The sequence below is a fragment of the Euprymna scolopes genome, chromosome 28 (genome assembly GCF_053919585.1).
Source record: "Euprymna scolopes isolate OS-2025 chromosome 28, ASM5391958v1, whole genome shotgun sequence".
NCBI classification, from domain to species: domain Eukaryota; kingdom Metazoa; phylum Mollusca; class Cephalopoda; order Sepiida; family Sepiolidae; genus Euprymna; species Euprymna scolopes.
In genome coordinates this window covers 13,528,208-13,552,624 of record NC_136509.1, presented here as the reverse complement: position 1 = coordinate 13,552,624, position 24,417 = coordinate 13,528,208, and the positions used below count along the sequence as shown (strand labels likewise).

The 24,417-nt window shown below is 32.4% G+C and overlaps 1 protein-coding gene across 6 annotated transcripts in view; it reads right to left on the bottom strand.

Moving 5' to 3' along the window:
* LOC145249474 (protein FAM13A-like) overlaps positions 1–24,417 on the bottom strand; it is a 388,341-nt gene that overhangs the window by 51,871 nt on the left and 312,053 nt on the right. For all 6 annotated transcript variants that reach the window (XM_080111053.1, XM_080111056.1, XM_080111054.1 and 3 more), the window contains 7 exons: positions 21,970–22,023; positions 18,584–18,675; positions 14,568–14,625; positions 14,043–14,151; positions 10,789–10,901; positions 6,475–6,589; positions 1,781–2,234 (listed from right to left, as the gene is read on the bottom strand). In XM_080111053.1, the coding sequence (XP_079967179.1) occupies positions 1,781–2,234; positions 6,475–6,589; positions 10,789–10,901; positions 14,043–14,151; positions 14,568–14,625; positions 18,584–18,675; positions 21,970–22,023 (995 nt within the window). The remainder of the gene's footprint in view (positions 1–1,780; positions 2,235–6,474; positions 6,590–10,788; positions 10,902–14,042; positions 14,152–14,567; positions 14,626–18,583; positions 18,676–21,969; positions 22,024–24,417) is intronic.

Sequence of the window (24,417 nt, the reverse complement as noted above, 5' to 3'; positions counted from 1 at the left end):
GACGAAAAAAGCACCCCCCCCTGTAGAAAAGTGCCCAGTTGAAGGTGAAGATATTAATGTTTTTAACCAATTTTTCGACATTTGTCATCTGAAAGGTCGAACTTCAAAACGATACTGATCTTGGTAAAATCCGTCGCTTCTGTTGAAAGTTTTAGGCAGATATACATACATACATTTATATATTGGTAATTAAAGATTTGACCCAAACTGATTAAAATGCTTGCTCTATCTCTGAATACCCTTATCTAAAATTTCAAATGTTTAGACCAGAAATTGTCTGAGTAATTTGGTAGAGACCGCAGCGATCAATTTTTTTTTTTTTTTTTTTTTTTAACTTTGACCCCTATTATGACCCCTTAACATTTGTTTTGGGCACAAATCAAGTTATTAAGTTAGATCCATATCCAAGGAACCTATATCTAAAATTTAAAGTGTTTAGCCCCCAAATTGTTGGAGGAGTTTGGTAGAGTTCTCAAAGGTCAAATTGTTGAACTTTGACCCCTTAACAGCCAAATTTCTGGTTGAAAACCAATCACAAAGATTTTCCCAAATCTCAGTACCCTGTATATCAAATTTCGAGTCTGTAGACTAAAAATTAACAGAGTTATTGCGAAGGAAAATGTACACAGACAGACACGTTCAGTTTTATAGATATATATATATATATATTTTTAAATTTTGATCACACTACTATATATTAGGTTCAATATAATATTCGAGATTTGTGCCCCTAATAATAAAAATACGTAATCTGCAGAAATTAAAATATATTTAAGTGTATCTTATGGGCAGGACATGCCAGGCAACCTACTAGTAATTACTAGAAACACAGTGAGTGACCGATTTGATTATTGAATTAAAAGAATGTAAAAAATATATTACTTATCAATATGAATTGCAAAATAATTAAATTTTTTTTTTTTTTTATTCAATCTTCACCCCAAACAAGGCACAGTGCCACTTTAAAGTAGGGGGCTACTATCGGGGACATAAGCTGCAAAGGTATTATGAAGGGAGATAAGTAGCAAGATGTCTGTTCACATTACACTTGAAATTCTGCAAGTCAATACAGTTGGGAAAGCAGAATCCCGGAAGGAAGTATCAAAGTCTAGCAGTTTTGGGGAAGAAACTATTGGAGTAGAACAATTCAAAATCAAAAGTGATGATCTGGGGCAATCAATCAAAATCAAAAGTGATGATCTGGGGCAATCAATCAAAATCAAAAGTGATGATCTGGGGCAATCAATCAAAATCAAAAGTGATGATCTGGGGCAATCAATCAAAATCAAAAGTGATGATCTGGGGCAATCAATCAAAATCAAAAGTGATGATCTGGGGCAATCAATCAAAATCAAAAGTGATGATCTGGGGCAATCAATCAAAATCAAAAGTGATGATCTGGGGCAATCAATCAAAATCAAAAGTGATGATCTGGGGCAATCAATCAAAATCAAAAGTGATGATCTGGGGCAATCAATCAAAATCAAAAGTGATGATCTGGGGCAATCAATCAAAATCAAAAGTGATGATCTGGGGCAATCAATCAAAATCAAAAGTGATGATCTGGGGCAAAATTAAATTTATGATAATAGGTAAAAGAATTGTGAATATAAAAGATAATTGCAAAAGGTTATTTTGGGCATATTTTGATAAAATATTTAAGAGTTTAATATGAATAATATATCCATTTTTTAAAGTTTTACTTGGGTTATTAATTGATATAAACATACTCCAGCAACAGCATAATAACACTAATAACAATAAAAATAATCATATTTACCAGCACTGTCCATATGTTCATGTAAAATCGACAAATCCAATGGAGGCACCATAAGTTTTCTGTTGTTGTTGGGTGAATAACTGGGCGAATGTTTATCGTCCCTTTCACATCGCTCGCTGTTCTCTTCATCATCTCTACTATGGCTGCTGACAGGGTGCATATCAAGGAAGCTGATTCGAGACTTGGTGTGTTTCAGCAGACTTTCAGAGTTTTCATCCTCGTCACAAGATGATGACGAAGTGCTGGAAATCTCGGCCGAGTTAGCAGACACCATCTCTACGATATGTGGATGCTTGTACTGTGAGGAGCCACTCATGTTCTCGAGGCCGGTACTGTGACCACGAATGCTACCACGAGTGTCGGCTGAACTTTTGCAGTCAATTTTTAGATACGGCTTGTTTTGGTTTTGAGAGCGAACATTATAGCAGCCACCACTTGTTGATAACTTGTGAATCTGAAAGAAAAACATTTTATTTTAGATTTTTTAATATAATCCTTTAATAATATTGGACACAGGACACTTCACTGTTGACGTCCTAGATGTCAGAAAGCCTTCCACTCTAATAGTTTTTTCCCTTGGATTGCTAGACTTCGGAATTCTCTCCCTGATTCTTGTTTCCCTAACTGCACTAACCTGCAGAGGTTTAAATTTAATATGAACAGATCTCGCTGCTCAACTCCCTACAGTCCCCTGCTAGACAGAATCCCAACTAGTAGGCCCCTAGGTTTCAAGTGGCAATATGCCTTGTTAATGTAAAAAAAAAAAAAAAAAAAAAAAAAAAACGGATAGAGTTATGCCCTTTTCTAATTTGAATTTTCTTTATCATAACTGAAAACGATTTCCATATTACCAGTTGTTTAAGATAAACTACAACACCTTTCCAGGCCCCCTCCCTCTAAAAAAAAAAAAAAAAAAAAAAAAAAAAAAATATTATGTATGATTCATGTGCCAGCAACAGAGAAACTATCATACACCAAAAATCACATAAATTGATCATGTAGTTCTAAATTTATAAAGAAAATCATTTTTTTTGCGAATGGGTTTTCAAATACCCCTTCACTCTACATCAAGAATGGCTTTCTAAAATCTTGCAAAAATTTGAATTATTTGGATTTGTCTCTTGTTCTTTCAGACTGCTTTCAAGATGGCATTGTGAGATTGTCGCTTGTGAGATTGTAGCCACAAAATTTGATTTTTTTTTTTATATTTAAAAATTATTTTTTATACTAAAAAAAAATTGGTGTTGCTCAGAATTGAATGAGAGTTTCCTTGCTCTCTTATACTCAGCTCATAATACCTTTTATTTTTTACAATTTATCTTTAATTTTTGGAGGGGGTGGCCAAGGGATATACTCAGCATTTGTTGGATGAGAGTGAGGGGGAAATACAATGACATTTACTAAATAAATTTTAGCATCTTGAGGTACACTCCGCATTACCCAGGAACGATTGAGTGGACCTGTTTATCCCTGCTCTAAGCCATGAAGCACATATTACCATTTTTTTAATCTAGTTTTCTTAAATTTGTTTAAGTTTCAATTTATAAATTAAAAATAATCTAAACTGTTGTATTTACTTTTTATGGATGTTGAACAAAAAAAAACAAAAAAAAAACATAATATTATTTTAACCATTTTGAGCAAAATGAAGTATACTTGGATATACAGGAATGCCAATGTGGACTGACCATCTGAGTGTGAATCCAGTCAGTTTCATAGAACAATTTTTACTATGGATGTTGGCAACTGTCTTGAGTACAGTATACTATTCTTGTCCTTCTTCAGAATTCTCGGTATCAAAATTCCAATACACAGCTAATCCTTTTCCTTTTCACAATTCCTGGTCTCAAAATTCAATAAACATCTGACAAAACTCATTTCTGCCAAAAAGAATGCCCTTCTCTGATCAACATGTTTTTTTTATTGAAACTGTTTGCCTTCCATATGTATATTAGATGCGCTGAAGTCTCGTTACTTCATGAGAGATTGCCAGCCTATAAGTAAACACAGTGGCCATTTGTTTTCTTCATTCTCCTTGCTTGATGTAGACATTGCATGCTGTAAAAAAATCAGGTTTGTACTAATTTTTAATCACATTGTGATCTCTCTTGTGAGTATGTGGTTCTAGAAAGAATTGGGGAAAACAAATGTCATCAATAGAATCAACCTAGTCAAAAAAAAAAAAAAAAAAGTCATATCATGCTGATTCATATAGATTTACTTCAGAACATATGTAAACATGTGCTGAGCTGCATATTTTAATGATGCATTCGAATAGCAGAGGTTGCAGCTATAGATGCTTGGCCAAAGAAAAAGGAAGTGGGGGGGGGTCATAGAGAAGTAAAAATATTTGGTTGGAGTCCAGCCATCCAAGAGAGGTTTTCTTTATTTGAGGTAAAAGAAGTACATTCCGGAATGGGAGAATCATGCTGGAACCAATCTATTTTAGAAAAGTAATATTCCTAGATGAGCTCCAAATAAAACCTCTCGAGTGGACACTGTCTAACCATTATCTTTAGTGGATATCTCAAGCAGTCAACTTCTAGGTGGTAAAACAGTGACCACTGACAAAGACCAGAATCCAGCCAGAGGTGAAGAGATTGCAGGAAATGAGAAGGGGAGGTAGTCAGTCAGCTCTTCAGGGTGAGAAGGTGAGGAATCAGTTGGATCGATGTGCCTCTCCATGCAAGGTGAATCCTTCTGATCCTTACCTGAAGGACTGTGTTAATGAGATTTATATTTTGATTTTGATTTATATTTTCATTTGATTCAGGCAAAATCCATTTTTCAAATCTAGTATTCGACTTAGGAAAATGGGTACTACTTGTAATCGCAATATATAAAAATATCATAAAACAAGCAGGCTGGCATTGCCCGGTCGTAAAATTTCAGTTCATACAGAAACTGAAACATTTGGATGTGAGTATTGTTTTTTCTAAACAGTTCACTTTTTGTAAGTAAAAAAAAAAAAAAATACTCAAGCTGAGATTGAAACCAAAACCTAACAACAGTGAGTCAAGTATGATAACCATTAGGCCAGCTTGACAAGATTTAAAAAGTGTTTTCAAACCTTATTCTTAACAAAAGTAATCTGTCATGTGAACCATTCACGCATGTGCATTCGTGAAACAGCTAAACAGATAAAAATTTGATGACAGCCACGTACCAATTTTTCAATTTTGACCCCTTAACAGCCCTTTTTTCCGGATGAAAACCGATTAAAAAGTTTTCCACATGTTTGAATACCCTATATACCAAATTTGAAGTCTGTAGATCAATCATTTGTTGAGTATATAGGTTGAGAAGTTTCCTCACACACACATTCTCACTTTTATAGATATATAGATAAACACTCATTTGTTTTAAACTGCAGTTGTGGTTTTTGTTTGGAGGGAGAATTACTTAATTGTAGCACTAACTGAATCGAACAACTTTAGACCGACACAACGAGTGAGACGATCACAGCTTATGCTGTGAATGCACAAGTGCGGTTATTTTTTTTAACCTATTTTTACTCCAAACAAGGCCTATTGCCGCTTGGAAAGTAAGGGCCTACTATTTGGGATTGTATCTAGCAGGAGACTGTAGGGAATTAAATAGCAGGATGTCTGTTCACATTACATTTAAAATTCTGCATGTTGGTAGAGTCAGGACAACAGGAAACAGGCAGGGAATTCCAAAGTCTAGCCGTCCAAGAGAAGAAACTATTAAAGTAGAAAGCTTTCCGACATCTAGGGACCTCAACAGGTAAGAGGTGAGTGTTTGCTGCTTGTCGGATTAGTCAAGATTATGTACGTTGAGGAGGTACAAAGGCTAAGAGTTCATCATATTGGAGGGTTTATCTTCAAAATCCTACAAGGAGTTTGTGAACCAACAGTAACTACCACTTTGATTTTAAAGAATAAAAGGTGGTTAATTCTAAACATATTCTGGGAGACGAAAACAAGTTGAAGAGAAACAAAACTTTTGAACAGTTTCAGATTGTTTAAAAAACAAAAAACAAAAAAAAAACGAACAAAAATGTTCAACTTTTGTTTATCAATTAAAATATTCAACCAATAGATAATTCATTGGTTAACATAAAACTAAGGAAAGTACTATTGCCACATCTGGGATTGTGCATCTGCCACTAATCTCTTTCTCTTAGACAGGATCCAAAAAAAAAGAGTCACAAACCTAATAGGTTCCGCACTATCAACCAGGCTCCAACCCCTGTCCCATCACCGCAAAGTTGCCTCCTTGTGTTTTTTTTTTACAAGTACTTTAGTGAAACGTGCTCCGACGAACTCTCAGCAATTGACCCCCACCCCCAATGTAAATGCTCCGACAAATCAGACAAGCAGCAAAATCTCACCCCTTCACTGTAGAGGTCCCTAGATGCCAGAAAGAATTTTACTCTAATAGTTTCTTCCCTCAAACTGCTAGACTTTGAAATTCCCTCCCTCTTTCTTGCTTCCCTGACCGTACCAACATGCAGAAATTTAAATGCAATGTGAACAAACATCTTGCTGCTCATCTCCTTAGATAGTGCCCCTGCAGACATGATCATAAATAGTAGCCCTTTACATCCCAGTGGCAATATGCCTTGTTTAGGATAAACAAAGAGTAAAAATAAAATTTAAAAAAAAATAATCATTAACTTGAGAGAGAAGACAAGTTTTTTTGTTTTTTTTTTACGATAACAATGTACGTACATGGTGTTCATTGGTTGGTGGTTGTTTGTTGCTAACTGTCTGTTGATGAAACGAGTTATCCAACACACCAGAGTCAAGCTTGTGGCAAATTCCATCCGAATCAGCATCAGCCCAACTGTTAGAAAGCAAGCAAAAAGAGCGATCATGTTATCAGACATCATTTATTGCATAAGTTTTGTAGGTGAATCAAAAATAGCAAATCAAAAATGTTTACGCATAGACGTTAATAGATAAAACATCTTACTGATGAAAAAGAAAAAAAACAAAAGAAATTAAAAGGAAAAAAAAGGAAAAAGACGTCTGCAGTAAAAATGAACCAAATTTACAAAATGACTGATCAACACGGATAAAGAGAAAAGCTTTTCGGCTCAATTTGTTTTTTAAATCAGTGGAATTAGTTATACAGATACAAAGTCTTAGTTTCATAACACCAAGATTATGAAAAGATGAGTTAAAATATATTGCATTCTTGTAACGTCTGCAAAAAAGATAAGAGTTCAGAATCTTATTATACAAAAGTTGAGTTAATCAACGTTTGTTTCAATGAGACTTTCCTGTTCTTCCAAATTCTTATATTACAAAACAAAAATAAAGAAAAATGTGTATGGTATAGGTACTCATTATGAAATGAAAATATATTCCAAAAATCATAAATTTATACCTAGTTTTATTTTTAAATGAAAAAAAAAAAAAAAATCAAATTTTATGACAATCCAATGCTTGCCATTTGGAAAAAAAATTCAAGAAACAAAGGGAAATAATTTATGCTTACGAGATCTATGTTGTATAATGTCTACAAATTTACATTAATCGTTTAAAAATAATTTTCTTCATGAAAATAGAACTACTTGATTAATTTACATGATTTTTGGAATATATTTTTGTTTTGTGATGGGTATATACATCATACATAGTTTTCTTTATTTTTTGTTTTTTTTTAATAGAGGGGGAATTATGTACAAGGATTAGCTTTCTTCCTACATACACAAAATAGATATTAAAATATTCCTTGGTTTTAGAATTTAAAAAAAAAACAAAAAAAAAAAACATTTTAACTGTTCTAATTATCCGTAATTTGCAATTAACTTACCAAGTTACTCATATCTTACAAAGTTGCTGTTTATTGCTCTCACCTTCTCTAAAACTATTCTGCCTGACCCCTTTTCCCCATTTTTATTTCATACAGTTTATCACTCACTTTATTAGCTTTCTTTTTCTCTGGTTATTACGAGACAATGGCAATAAAAACTATAAAACAAAAAGATTGAAACAGTCTATTATAAATAGTGGATATCGCTACAAGGATTAATACTATTTAACCTATAGCTGGAGAGAAAAGGAGAGAGAATATAATAAACAAAAAACTATTTCTTTCATTTTCAAATGTAACAGGCTTTACAAATTCACTTTTTTCCAATTCAAACAATCTAACCAGAGCTTAATCAACTTCCTTCCTACCCTAGGAAGATGTAACACAAGGTCAGAAGTAGGATGGAGTAGAGCCAGTGCATCTGAAGAAGGAGCACTCTAAACAAATTTGCCTGGGTAGCCCCATCAGTATTCCCTGGTAGCAGCATCACAGGTAGTAAGCAATAAACTTACTTCACCTGAAAAACTGGAGGTGACAGCCTGGGAGGGTGGTCTACTTAGAACTGTATAGGACATCAACCATTCAGTCAACAGGGAAAAGGCCATTTCAAAAATGGCATATATTCTGTTGGCTTTGGAGCCGATGTAATTAATAATGTAATGGTTAGCCCAACAGATCACATTTTTCCAATATGTTCAAAACTCAACAAGCATTCATCAAAATCGGACACTTTTTTTTTTGTTACGTGAATAACCCAATCTTGCTATAGATTTCCTGAATACTAGTCTCTTCCTCCTTTCATAGTATTATTTATCATACAACTGACAATTTTGTTAACGTTTATCCTCGAGTAGCTTTTGGTCTTGGTAAGTGGCGACTAATTAATAAAACAAAATACTCTTCAAATTTTTTTTTTTTTTTTTTTACAAAGGAGTCACCACTTATCAAGGTCCAGAGGGCACTCGAGGATAACGGTTAATGGGTATACATTAGTCAATGTGATTATAGTGTAGAAATCATAAGTAGTGGAAATTTTGTAAATTGGATTACTTGGGGGATAGTTCATCAAGAACTTGTTTACATTGGACTTGAAGACAATCAAGTTGTAGTCAGCTGGAAAGCAGGCAAACGGAAGAGAGTTCCACAGACATGCAGTTCTAAGAAAGAAGTTTTGTTCATGGAATCTACGTTTAGGTTTAGGCACAAATAAAGAGTGTGGGAAATTATTAATAGTGGTTTTGGCTAGACAAGTGTTTTTTGTGAAAGTTTGACGAGGGGGGGGACCATAGATTGAAGCTTAGAAGAGCACTTGCCATGAAAATAATGATAAAACAGAGACAGGCTCGCAATGTCTCTTCTGTGGGAAAGAGGTTGCAGAGAAGGGAAAAGGGAATCCCTCACTAAGCTACAAAGTCTATTTTGAACTTTTCCAAGGTAGGATAAGCTGCTTCTAGCAGCTCCTGCCCAGATGTGACAACAGCACTCCATCATTGGCCAGACCTGGCTTTTCTATAGGTAGAGAATTGTATCAGCAGTGAGATATCTACTGGAGCGGTAGAAGGATTCTAGCATTTTTCCAGCAGCCTTGGCAACTGATTTGATGTATGTGTTCCATTTCAGATCAGGAGTAAAGGTCAAGCCCAGAAGTTTGTCAAAACATGCAGCCTCCCTAAGATGATAGCCATTCATTTCAATTGATGTCAGATGGGGATCAGAGCGGTGCTGATAGTAACAGCAATGTGTCAGTTTGAGGAATAAAAAATCGTTTGTTTCCTTAATTTTCATAAGAATCAGTTGATTCTATCAGAAAATCACCTCTAACAACCAGCAAGGTCTTTTACAGTTTAAAAAGCTAAGAAGCAGGGCAATGGCCAGATGCCTGTACACTTTCGCAGCAGAATTGGTTCCTTTGATCTAAACAGAATCATCTCCAATGAGAGCCAATCATGTTGCATGGTTTTCAGCATCTTGTCAATCTCATCTAGTCAGTTGCGATCTTATCTCCAAAGACCATTGATGACTGCCAATCAGGTTTTAATCTCTCCTTGGTTCAAACTATGATTTTTAGTTGTGAAAATGTTATTTGATACAAGAAAAACCAACAGAAACACCATTTTTAACTTAAAAACAGATTAAGATCCTTGCACATCATCATATTTAGTTTAACCCGTTTTTACATCCTAGCATGTGTTGGATGCCTTTTAGAAATTGACTTTCAAACAAACCTGTCTCTGACCAGGTTTACATAAATCCCTCAATCTCTCAAGTCTATTCTTATCATTTCTTTCTATGTTTTCCTTAGCCTTCCTCTGAATTGATCATGTGACTTTGATTGTTCTACATTTGCTAAAAACTTGCATCCATTTTTTTTTCAATGTGACCATACCATCAAAGTCTCCTGTTCTTTGCACATCTCCCTCTAATGTCACGATTTAATTTTCCTCCCAGGTCATCAGATAAAAACCTGTCTTTAAAGCTATCATCACACATCCATCATATAATTCTAACATGATTGGTCAGTATGCAAAGAATATCTTCAACACTCATTGGTTCACTTCCACACATCATTATCAGGCATGTATATGCAGTCTAAACTCTTTCCCTGGTCAACAGTGGTAATGCTCTGTTGGTTAGTAATAACTTTTAAAATACAATGTATCTATTCAAACTAAAGTCTTGCATCGCGTGAATCCATCTAAAAAAACAAATTTATATTTGCTTATGATTGAAATAGATGATCGTGCGTTTAAACTTTTTGAGATGAGAATTGATAATTTGTATTATTGGTGACTGTTCTTAAGTATGACTTCCACAACATTTCGATCGATGTAACCTCTGACCTTCTTCATGCGTATTGTGTCAAACTGGAATCTTTCTGTTGAACTTGAGAATTTGTACAGAATTTCGAACGGAATCCTTTATCTAATTTACAAGGGGAGTATTCTCTAAGTCCATCAGATGGACACAAGGACCTGCGGCATACTTGATAAAATATTCGGCAAAATTCAGTTGTAAGCTAAAGTCTTCTAGAGGTTGAATGTTCAATTCTCAGTAAGGGAAACACTCAAAATATATTTGTGAATTATAATCTACCTTGTAATAGCTAATGAAACGAGAACACGCTACCATCATGAATTAAAGAAACGGTTTTGTTCAAAATGCTGCGTAGATTCCCAGAGTTTGGCAGAATGATTCCAGAGTTTATTATTTTAGAAAATGCCTACCACTCAATTGTCCCGTGTCGTGGGCCATGATGAGTGTCTGTATTCTTCATCTGATTTACCACACTTGAATGCTGCAATGGTCGCCGACTTTTGGGGCTTGCAACTTCTTCACCCTGCAACAGAAAGATGAGGTCAATCAACTTGATGTTAACAAAATTAAATTTTTTGAGATCTAAAATGAGAAAGAAATTATTGATGCAAAAATTCCATCCAATTTTTTTATGGCCAAAGACAAAAAAGTATTTTAATGAAAAGAAATTTTAAAATGTCAGAATCTAGCATTTTCTTTCAAAAAAATAAAACAGATAAAATTCATTAAATCGATGCAAAATAAAATTATAAAATGATGTACATCACGAAATTATCAAATAGATAAAAATTTGATAAGAATAAATTACATTTCTTGAAAAATTGTGTGTGCGTATATATTTTTATTTATACAGACAATTACATAGTTGCTACACTGAACATGCTAATGTTTCAGACAAGTAGTCGATCAGGACCAACAAGTCTTCATCAGGTCACATACTAATAATATTTTGCTTTTTTTATTGAGCACTCTTAATAACCATGTTTTTAATTCATGAGTTTTCCTCCTGAATACCTTTAATTTTGTATATTAGTGATGGAACGATTCCAACATTTTTCCCCCCCGATTCTGATACAATTACCAATTCTGTACCAAATTTTTCATCCGATTCTTTGTAAATCTCTAAATATTAAATTAAAGTTGCTATTTTTCCTGATTGCTGTAAAAATACATGTTAAATGTGCATATATTTTCTCAAATGTTAAAAAACATACTTTTGGGCATAATCTACAGATTTTAGCTTTACTTGTAGCTGAAAATCAATAAATATTGATTATTTTATTATTATTATCAGCAGGAGAAGATTTTGTTTTAAACAAAATCAAATAAAAAAGATAATTACAAGAATTGTTTTTAACATCGGAAGATAGACACAAATTTTTCCAATACCACAAAAGTTTTGATTTTTCTGATTCTCGATTCAAATTAATTGTCCCAACACATACACACACACATATTGTGACATAATCCTTAAATTGGATTATGTATTTAAATGAAAATTTAAAAATTTAATTGTAGGCTGACGAGAAGTGTATCGTTTTTTTTGTTTTTATATTTTATCACCATGGAAGAAAAAGAGAGAGTATAGAAGAAAGAGAAGGAGTATAGAAGAAAGAGAGAGGTGAGAAAGGTATTCAGCGGGTGAATCAGCAAGTGAGGTGACCGGGTCACCTGCTCAGCAACACACTTTCTGACCCCTGTTAGTTACTAAGCAACAAAGAAAGAAAAGAGAGGGTAAGAAATGTATAGAGAAGACACAGAGAGGGGGGGGGTAAAAAAAAAAGAAAAAAGGGGGTGGGCGACATTTTTGGTACAGAACACTCCGCCGTGCCGCGTGCACATGGAAAATTTCCTCTCCACCATGACAGAGAAGCGGGGAATGAACCGGCATTGTCGAAATATAGAATGTCAACTATGAACATGAGGGACACTGCACCCCAAAAATAATCGAAACATTGGATAAATACTACACATGAATACCGCATGTTACAAACTGTCGTCTGAAGCAAATAAAATGGAGGTTAAACTTCACGTAGGAAGAAAAAAAAAAGAAACATAAAAACTGTAAGTCATCTCTCTAAATATCTCTCTCTCATATATTAAATCAATGAGTTTATTTTGCCATTGTTTTGTTTGGACTGATGTATTTTTTTGCATTGATATATTTCTCGTTGGCATTTTCAGATAGTAGGTAAAGATACCCTTTCCACCCCCCCGTAATCTGTTTCTTTTATTTTTACTTAATCTCATTCCCCCTCCCTATCATAGTTTAAATTTTTATAATAAAATTAACTTTGAAATATTATCACTGGTGTCTGTGTTCGTTCTTTCTCGCGTTTTTCTGGTGTTCAGTCTTCGTTTCTCTATTCGTTTTTTTTTTTACCCGTGTAACATGTGCAATGAATATTTTTTGTTTTCTCGTAAATTCCCCTTTTATCCTACCCCTTTAGTAATGTGTTACAAAGATAAACATTTGTTTTTGTCGTAAATTTCCGTTCATACCCCTTCATTTGCTTTTTACTTAACCTTCCCTCTTTATCGCATGTGTAACAAAATATATATACATATGTGTGTGTGTGTGTGTGTGTGTGCACGCACACACATATATAAAATTTATAAGGAGTCTACATGGATCAATCAACATTTCAACATTAACAAGACTGATTTTTTACAATCTCATTTAAAATCGTTTTCAAATTTTAAACTAAAAAGATTTTTAATTTTCTGATTGCAAGAATTATTTGGAGTTTCAATGATATGTTACTATTGAAACACTGATCGATCCACAAAGACTCTTTATAATGTTTATATAATTTTATTTATCAAAAACTCATGTATTGAGCGTTTTTGAGAAAATATTTTTTAGTTCATGTTATCAACATACTTAAACTTGGAATATATATATATATATATATATTACAAGTCAAATTTTCTGTTTAAATATAAATATGAACACAAAGTTTCTTTAATAGCTCAATACTAGAGCTATACAAACACAGTGGGGGCAGATCCATAGAAGACAGGGCCATCAAGCCAGACATTGTAATATGGAACAAATCCGAAAGAACTGCATTTATTATTGATGTTACAGTCACAAATGGCTATGGCCCTAAGAGCTGAATGCAAAGCAAAAAAAAAAATTCAGGACCTAAAAAATGTTTTCAAATGACATGGTCTCTGAAAGAAATACACATTATACCGGTTGTGATAGAAGCAACTGACCTAATAATAAAAGCAACTTAATAAATACTTAGAAACAATCCTTGGAAGACCAAGCTGTAGCGAAATACAGTTGGAAGCCATGAAAAGAACGTCTATTTTTAAAAGAGCCATCAGATATAAATCTAAATCATAATGAAATCAAGAGTTAGCTCCAGGAAGAGTTAGCTCCCTTTTGAAACTAATTGAAAAAAATAAATAAATAAAAAACAGTGTATATATATATATATATATATATATATATATATATATATATATATATATATATATATGTGTGTATGTTTGTTCATGAATACTTCTTTTGTAAGATGTTATTGAAGGAAATAAAACAGTCACAGACAGTTACAACTCATTGTTTGATTGAGCTATCTTAAAAATATGTATTATTTAAGAAATCATTTTATTCCTTTTTTGCCATGCAAGAAAAACCTTTTCTTTTTCTAACCTGAATGCCAAGACTTGATCCACTCATTTCGTTTGATGTTCGAGTTGATTTCGTCTTTTGTCGTTTGTTATCAATCACAGATTTACCAAACTCTGAAGAATCTTCACGGCTTTGGAACAAATAAAAAACATTTTATTTAAAAAATAAAAATAATTGTCTGGTCATATAATATGGTTAAATATATTTTAATTCATCCAGATTTTAATTTTCTTTTAGTTATTTAATATTTGTTTTTACATTCCTGAAATCCTATTGACATGAGACATTTTTCAATTTTGAGGAATAGTTCTTAGTCTTGCTTATTGTAAATTAAAAAAAATGTTGATTTTATTCTTTGTAACAACATTTTTTTAAATTAAAAAGTAAATAAGTTTGCAAAAAAAAAAAAAATTGAAGTAATAAGAATGTTAGTCTTAAAAACGTCATAAAGAAAAAAATGTTTAAAAAAGTTGCTTTTAAGTTTAAAAATATCCGATTAATTTTCTTCAAAAAAATTGGATAAAAGAATAGGAAAAGAGTTCTTACTTTCTCTCAGACTTTTTGGTATCTTGAGATTTGCTGCTGCCAGCCAAACACATCAAACCTGTTAGGAAACGAATAAAGACATTTGATGAAGAGAAAATATTGCAGAGTCAATCCCGTCAAAATTAATTGCCAATTATACACATCAGTTTATAGACTATTCCCTTAAGAATATTTCACGCAAAATACACATTTAGTGCCGCTTCTGTTTTTATAGGTCAACAATTTTTTTGGACTGCAAGATGAATGAAACCAATTCTAATGTCAAGAAATATTTTTATTCAACAAATTGATCATTAGAAAAAAGATTTTGCCAAATTTTTTTTCTTTAAATGTATATCTAAATACTTATCTTGAAATTTTTCTTTAAATTTATATCTTAATCTTGAAATTAAAAACTTTTTTTTTTACAGATATAACAAAATATTTAGACATTTACAATTAAATTGTTTAAAAAACAAAAAACTCATTTTGTTTTTCTTCAACTAATGAATATGTAAAGAATATTTCTAGGAATTTCTCTTTTAAAATGGATTCTTTTCATTCGGTTATGGTTAATACAATGTAATAACTTCAGAACATTTTAGATGAGGATTGATTATTTGGATTATTCGGACTATCATTCTCATCTTGGTTGACAATTAGGTTAAAGCTTCAATCTCCACTACAGATAACATTAACTAAAAATAAAAATTTAGCAACACTTCTACCCAGTCATGGTTTAGGAAGCTAGAACAATCTACCCCGTGGATGAAACAAAGGATTCACTTCACAATTCGGTATAGATTTCCAAGTTTGAGAAGATGCACCCTAAGAAGGTTGGAGATTACATCAGTCAAAATATTTTTAAAATAACAAACAAGATGAGAATAATAGTTGGAATAATCCAGTGTAATGACAGATTTTATATTCAACAAGTTTTATTAACAGGACGTTGCATGGGTGGCTTTGAGAAAAATTACAAATTTATTCAAAATAGTCATATTTACAATTTTTTTTTTGTTTTATTAGAATTTTTAAACATTCATTTTCTCATCTTTTATTTTCGATTACAGAAATATTTAATTAGTCATAAATAGGAAAAAATAATTCTGTGTGCATTTATCAAAGTTACATGTAGGTGTGAAACACAAACACATTATATCTTGTCTGATAGATTTAATCAGACAGAAATTACAGATTAATACAGAAATTACAGTCGAAGTCTTTCCTATAGGAAAGACTTCGAAGTATACCATGTACGGCACTCATTATATGTACAGCACCTAATATATGTGCAAGTTTTCTTTGAAAGGCTTCCTTGTCATCACTCCAAGATTTTATTAACTCACACAAAGAATATTAAAAACAAAAATGAAATAAAATAAATGAAAAAATCCATTTTATTTCACTTAAAAATGTGTTGTTTTAAGTGAAGGATGCATGGTCCCCCGTGAGTGCAGAGTGAACGAAGCATAAAAATATTATTAAGTTCAGCATTTGTCCTCTACCCCATTTAGCCCAAAAAGTCCCCAGGGGACGTCAAATCCTGGTGAAAATGAACAAACGGTGCAGTTTTAGGCCTTAACATATATAAATTTGAGTTGTGCACCATGCAAAAAAAAAGAAATATTTAAGTCCATCATTGCCCCCCGCCCCCATTTAGCCCCAACAGTCCTCAATGCCTTAGCATATATAAATTTGAATTCAGCACCGTGCAAAACTGTTAAATAGACATACACAGAAAATTTTGGACAAATATCGTAAAATAGTCCCAAAAATGGAGTGTTTTTATTAGCCCTGAAAGAGCCCTTGGGGCACACCCAAAAATTATCGTGAAGTCCAGACAAACAAAATTATATAGAAAGTTAGAATTTTTCAAAAAGTTTTATAAAAATCCAAGGCATCAATTTTTTTTTATAAGCACAAAAGTGTTAATTTCAGCCATTTTAGCCTGAAAGGCATCCCTAGGGGATTTTTCGCAGAAAATCCGTTCTGTTACTTTTTTTACTCATATCATGTTTAGCGTTTGTGCAAAATTTTTAAAAATTCCAAGGAATAGTTATTGAGAAAAGTGCGAACAGACAAACAGACGAGAGTGAATTTACAGGTCCACCCTCCTTTTGTCGGGGACACAAAAAAAAAAAAAAAAAAAAAAAAGATAAAATGCAAATCTTAAGATTTTCTGTTAAATTCGAAAGCAACTCACCATTATTCTAGAACAAAGAAAAAAAAAAAAAAAAAAAAGGAAAAGTAAATTGTGTTTTGTTTTGAAACAATTTATACTCCCTGCCTAAGCTTACCGTTGAGATTTGTAATGTTAAATGAATTAAGAGTTATACCACAAATGATAGTCGGAATTGTGGTTGACATATCAGTCACAAAAAGATAAAATGACCACATACAGCCACGATGATGATAATGATTTCATTTGTTGTCGACAGCTGATAAAATGTTAGATAACAATCATTTATTATTATGATATACAGAATCACTGACTTCAAGGTCGATTTCCATTGTAGCATAATATTACGAGTGTCCTTAAAAGAAAAGCTGAACATTTGCATAAACGTTTTGTTTTACAGCACATCAACCTTTTTTTCGGGTTACTTAATGCAGAATCTAGTCATTTTAAAATAAGTTTTTATGCTTCAAGTTGCTTATATCTTCAAATATTTATCTGCTGTGTTTGGATTCGTTGTTTTCTCTTCTCCTTTTGCAAAGCATGATTAAGTTTTGCAAATGGAAAAAAACAATAACATCAATCATATTATTTGGATTCTTTGCACTACTGTTCTCGTCTTTAGTTTTATTTTCACATTTCAGTTGATGTAACAACCTTCTTCAGACATATTCTGTCAAACTCGGGAATCTCTCTGTTGAACTCAGAGAATCTGTACAGAAATTGGGACAGAACATTTTATTTAAGAGTGGGTAAAATGTCTAAGATAATCGTTTTGGTTTTAGTTTTGAAGAACATGATTAAGTTTTGAAAAGGAAAAGAAAAATAAATATATATAACAGTTTTTGGTGCATTTTTGGTCAGGAAACCAGTATCTTCAGACAACCTGATCTTGTACCACTATATACAAAAATGGTCTTTGTTCTTTTTGTAATGACTGATTAGAGGGAGTAAAAGTTGTAGAAGTTTAGAGTATGCCAACGGGAATTCAATTTTTCTAGCCAGATCAAAAATCAGATCAATTCAATAAAATTGTCAGACATCCTTAAACAACCCTTCCCCCCCTCTCTGGCAATGTTATGTATACAACTTCATGTAGGTGTGCTTCCCTAGAGTTGTGTATTGTTTATCTCAAGAACAAAAAAAAAATTAACAAAAAGTATTCCAACTGCTCGACTCCATATAACCAGTTGAGCTTTTGCTATATCAGATACTCCCCCACTTTTCCAGCATGTCACATATGCAATTCCCTGTAAGCATGCTTCTGTAGTTTTCTGAATTTTTGAGATAAGGATTTATTTTGCATATTATTTTGATTCTTCTGTCTGTAAGGATCAGTGGTATAGTGGATACAGTTTTAAGTTACAGTTCTGGAGGCTGAAGGTTCAAGCTTCAGTGCGGGCGACACTTAAAGTATAACTGTGAATTACTTCAGACGTCTATGGAACAAGAGCTTGATACCCCCAGAGATTAAATAAAGAGTTCCATTCAAAATTCTCTGCAGATTCACAGAGTTCAATAAAATACACCTGAAGAAGATCAGAACGTTGTGAAAATAACGCTCAAGATGAGAACAAGAATCCAAATACTTCATGCACTTTCATATCATTTATCTAAGACAAAAAAAAAAAAAAAAAAAAGATATCCTAAGCACCTGACTCCATATAACCAGTTAAGCTTTTGCACATGTCAAACCATTCGTAAGAATTTCTCTGAAAATGTCTAAAGATGTACCCAACACGATTTCGCGCCTTCCAACCATTAGGATAAACGAATAAAAATGTGGATTGTGAATTGCTGGCAATAAGCATCACATTTCCATAGAAATCTATCTCCTCCTTCCCATGCCCCTCATTACCTTTTTCTGGTTTTGTATCAGAGTTTCCTCCAGACTGGTAAACTCCAAACACATGTTCAATGATGGCTTCCTTGATCGTCTTCTCCACAATGCTGAAATCGAGGTTGCAATAAAATAGTTTATTTCTTAGTCGAAGAAGAAAAACAAAATAAGATACTGCGAAATAAATGTTAACATTTTAACAGTTTTTATCAAAAGGTTTTTCATTCATGAAAACTTGATAGTTATTTGATAATGCCAAATACGAGACAAGTTGGAGTGTTTATGAATTGACAGTTTGACATTTGGCATTTCCAAAGCAATACAATTGACTCATTGAAAATTTACACAACACAGACCATCAGTCACTTTGTGTGTGTGTGTGTGTGTGTCTACATATTAGTTTAGTGGAAAAATGTTTTTTAATGTTCAACTTCAAGTCAAAAAAACGTTATTTTTGCACCAACCTAATATACACACACACACATATATATATATATATATATATATATATATATATAGTAATCCAAAGGCAAATTTACATCCATAGGGTAAAAATCCAATGAATTCTTACTGCGTTTATATAAAAGTCTCAATAAACAGAGTTGTTTAGTAGACATAAATCTTATTTATATAAATATTATTTGGTTACATATTTGTAAACATGTTTCAGACAAAGATATAAAACAGCCAGACCTCTTTGCGTTGAACTTTTCTCTAACCTTACCTTCATTTAACTTGAAGAGGTCTTACTGTTTTACAGCTTCGTCTGAAGCATGTCTGCAAATATGTAGCTAAATAATGTTTGTATAAATAATAATACACACACACTCTCTATAAGAGTTTTTTTTATTTTCATGATTTTGTAAACTTTAAAAGATTTCCATTTCCTTTTGTCAATATTTCCATTACTACATACTTTTAATTCCACGGTAACCCCCCCCCCCAAAAAAAAAACTGTTTTTGCTATTTGACACAATATGTGTAAGATGTAAAAAACAAACATATGATAAAAATATTAAGAGTTTGAAGTAACTTGTACATCTTCTGGTTTTGGAATGATAACTAATGAAATTTTATATATATGTGTGCGTGTGTGTATGATTCAAGTCTTGAAAATTTTTAGCGTAGAAGTCTTAATCAGACAATTTCATTTTGTATTTTTTTCTAACTATATGGATTGTTATCCATACAATATAGATTCCTTAAATATGTTGGTGTGTTAATATTAATTAGCTTGCTGGCTGCAAGCTAATTAATGCCTTGACTACATTGAACGTTAAAAAAGAAAAGAAAAAAAGTTTAATAGCAAATAAGAACATGTTTTTGATAAATCATCTTATATGAAACAATTACAATTTTCAACTAATATAAAAATAAACTTAGAATCTAATTGAACTTGAACAGCAAAACATTATACAAGTTTCATCAAATGTACTTGCATTGAAAATCAAAAAGTTTCGTCTGTTTTCCACTTTAAAGTTTTGGAGAGGATTCCATTTCCAACAAATTTAGATTTCAAATAAAAATCTTGACTATTTTAATCTTTCCAGTTCAAAGATCTATCAACATTAACTCAATCGTTCTGTTTATGCTAAAATCTGGACTTGTGTGGGATCACTTTTCCATTTCAAATTTTGGAAAGGATTTATATTTCTCTGTTGCTAATCGTCATTGTTTTTCACAATTTTTTAATGCAGATTGTAATCATTTCAGAAAAAAAAAAAAAAGCAATTTTCATTTCCAATAAAATAAACCCAATGCAGGGTCTATCGTATCTGTCCTATGAAAGACAACTTAAAAAGCTTAATCTTTAACGATTACACATCATTGTTTTTCTCAATTTTTTGTACAGATTGTAAAAATTTCATGAAAAGTAGAAATTTTTCGGTTCGATTCAAATGTGACTCATCATCTCATGAACAGGGAAGAAGTTTTACTGAAGGGGAGACAATTTATTAAAAACGAATCCATTAACACTAAACAAACACTTATAAGACTGGGCCAATTTATACTTTAATAATGATACTGTACTAATTAACTTTATCTTTCAAACTTATATTTTAAAAAATATATATTTTTAAGCAAAATATATCTATAACCAACATAGTTAAAACAAAAATGAAAACCTAAATAAAAGTAACATCATTCCCAGGTAACGTCAGGTAGGCTCCACTAATACCAACTAAAATGCTATTTAAAATGTAAAAGCGACAGACCGACATATTCTACTATATAGATAGATAGTGGTATCTAACTTAAGTTTAGCCAAGGATCATCTAAGACAGATTTCCAAAATTTTCGAACAGGTAACCACATTGCTGACTTTTTAGAGCTACACGGGTCAAAACAAAACAAAAAATAATCTGGACATGCTTTATACTGTTTTGATTATTAGCTTTGCTTTTTAATAAAACTAGTTCTCCAAAGCTTCATTCTTTTTATCATTTTCTGAAAAAAAAAAAAAAAAAAAAAAACCACTACACTATTTTCACATGGTTCCATTTAAACAAATTTTTTCCGAATATTTTTACGTTTTCCATAAGAGCTTCGTGGGCTAGATTAAAGATTTTGATGATTTGGATCTGACCTATGGGCTGTAGTTTGGAGATCCCTAATCTAAAATATAGATGGATTTATTTGTACTACAGTTGCAGTGAAGATTTCTGTGGCCTCTTGGTTATGAACAAATCTTATTAGCCATTTTAAAATAATTAACTCCGGATTTTTATAGATAAAAAGATATAAATAAAAAACAAACTGTGGAACTTGAGTAAGAGGAGGACAGCTCAACAAGAACTTATTTACATTAGACTTGAAAACGATCATGTTATAGTCAGCTGAGAAGCAGCCCCACGGCATTGTGTTCCACAGAAACAGTTTTAGAAAAAAAAAACTTTGCTCATAGAAATTTTATTTAGTTTTAGGTACAGAGAATGAGTGAAATTCTTGATGGTTGTTGTAGCTAGATGATTATTCGTTGTGAAAGTTTTACAGTAGCAGGGGGACCATAGATTCAAGCTCAGTCGAGCACCTACCATAAAAGTAACATTGTGAGAAAGAAGTAGGGAGGTGAAAAGGTTCTTGCCGACTAAATTTCGGAGACAGTTTTGTAGCCTGTCAAGGTAGGAAAGAGTACTCTTAGGAGTACCTCCCCAGGTGTGACAGCAGTACTCCATCTTAAGGTTTACTTAACTCTTGTACAGGTAGAGGATAGTGCTGTGAGTGAGATCGATAATTTAAAGATTAAAAAAAAAAAAATTGTCAACATTTTTTTGCTAATAACCCGCAAGTTATCAAGATCAAAAATGGTTAATCAAGTGGATACATTGTCAGTTGAATGATGAAGAATATTATGAGAGGATATAAAATAGAAATATTGAATTGATCAAAACTCATAAACTTACCTCGATGCGACTGCAGACACAACAGGTGATTCAATCAGACTATGTCCACTATCACTGAAAACAGAAAGATATATTGCTAAATAAAACTTTGAAAGCGAAACTCACAAATGGAGATTCAGACATTGTTTAAAGAGTTGAAATCAAAGTTTTAAAAACAATTCCAGAGTCTGCTTCTCTTGAGCCAACTGCCTAACAAAACAAATACACATTCAATGTCCGCACATTGTTAATTATGAGAAAGAAAAAGAAAAATGGTAATATTCAAAAAGGCATCTAAACAACACACTAGGAAGCAAGCAAAAATGTTTTGATAAAATATGAATTTGAACAAAATGATTTAAAAAAATATTTGGAATTCAACATCAAATTTCCAACAAAATAAAGATTTAAAAAAAAATATTTAAATTTTAAAAAAAATTATATATATATATATATATATATATATATATATATGTTTTGTATATTTTATATCCAAATGGAAATTTGATTTGAAATTCTTGTCATGGCCGATTTAGATTCATACAAATGAAGGCGTTACTTTTGAATTTTGAAACAAAAGGACTCTAGTTTTGGTAGCAGCAAGAAGAGATCAAAAGAATTTATTCAAAAGTTTTTCTTTCTAGTACGTTCTTTACATTTTTATTATCTGAATTATTCGGTCATATCCAAAACATTTGGCCAATGTAACCTTCAACATTCTTCAAATTCATTTTATTAAATTTGAAAATCTTTGCCAAATTCAGAAAACTATGCGGAATTTTAAATTGAAATATTTCATTCTTATTTTGAATTTAATCAAGCACTTTGCTGGAATTCTCTTCAACTGATATTTTATATATAAGTGAAATAATAACCGAATTGTGTCTAATGTTTGGTTATTAGGGAAGCAATATTTTGATCGGTGCCACTGGAGAGCCATGAATTTAATTGCTTGTTTGTTTTTAAGCCTCCTTAACAATTACATGGTAAATAGCTGATGATCCCCACTTACTATTTCAAATATTTAAGTTAAGGTTTCTTATATATTATTTAATTGGAATTCATTGAGATGAGTATTATTTATTAATTTATTTATTAAATAATTAATAAATAACACTCATCTCAATAATGAATTCTAATTAAAATATATATACCATTCGGTACGGACCCGACCATAGAAGATCAGATAATGAATAAAAGTGGATTTATAAGACCAAAAAATCCAACCTTGATCACCCTTCGGGGCCCGTGGCGCAGTGGATAGAGACATTGAATCTCTACAGTTCCAGGTGAGAATTGTCTGAAGACAGCGGTTTCAATCCTAACCAAAACTGGCCAAAGGCTTACTTGGCCAAAACGTGATGAGATGACAACAACTATGAATGGCAGTAATTGCTGAGAATACAGGAGATTCAGAGTTCTTATGCCGGCGTGGTTACCACCTGACGAAGGCCAGAGGAATACTTGGCCGAAATGTCATGAAACAATAACTAAAAATATTAGGATAATAGTCCGCAATAAATTAAGGTTTCTTGTTTATATTTCATTGTTATGTAGTTGAGTCACTTTTTGTATTTGAATTTTCCCGCTCATGCAAGGGCTGAATCTGCAATATGTTGAACTTAATATCTGTAAGAATTTAAATTGCACTTTTCTTCTTGGTTTATAAATTACTTAAAGCTACTTTGGTCACTTAAGTTAAGCAATGAAGAGCCTGGACAGTACCAGATGGGTGACCATTTGGGAAGGCTAGATGCTGTATGTACGGCACGGAGTCGTATGAAATTTCCAGGTTGGTATCTGAGGGTACGTTGAATTCACTGAGAGAGATGCATCTCCAATCTTCGTTAAAACATGCATTTAGGAGAAGGAAAACTTTCTGAGGTCTACTGTGACGGTCATTGCACCATGAAAATTAGCATTTGTACCAAAAAATGTGGTTGGTTCTGCACAAAGTCTTCACCACTATAAACAAATCATCTGTGTGGATTTCCGAACAACTTAGCTGTTGTGGTGGGAGCTCATACGTTGAAATCGATGGGAGAGTCCATCATATATGTGTGTGTGTGTGAGGGGGGTGTCAGAGAGAGATTTAAAAATGAGATACAAATTTGTGAACTAAAAGCTTGTGAAAATTGTATTTTGTTGGAGGACAGGAATTCGTCATTACTCGATCTGTCATACCCTATTTTGAAAGTCATCAACTTTCATAGAAATTATATACTAAAATAATGGCAATTGTTAAAATTTCTAAGTTCTAACTAAAAGAAAATAACAATTGAACAAAAAAGAAAATATTTTTACCAAATTCAAATCATCTTTGAAATTGTTTCTTTCTAGAGTTAACTTGTCACAAGCAAATTAGCTGCAACCTCTTCATGCACCCAATAAAGAAATGTCAGTTCATTTACAGAACAAGCAGTGTAATGGAGAAAGTTTTGTTTATAAGTTTATATAATATATGTATTA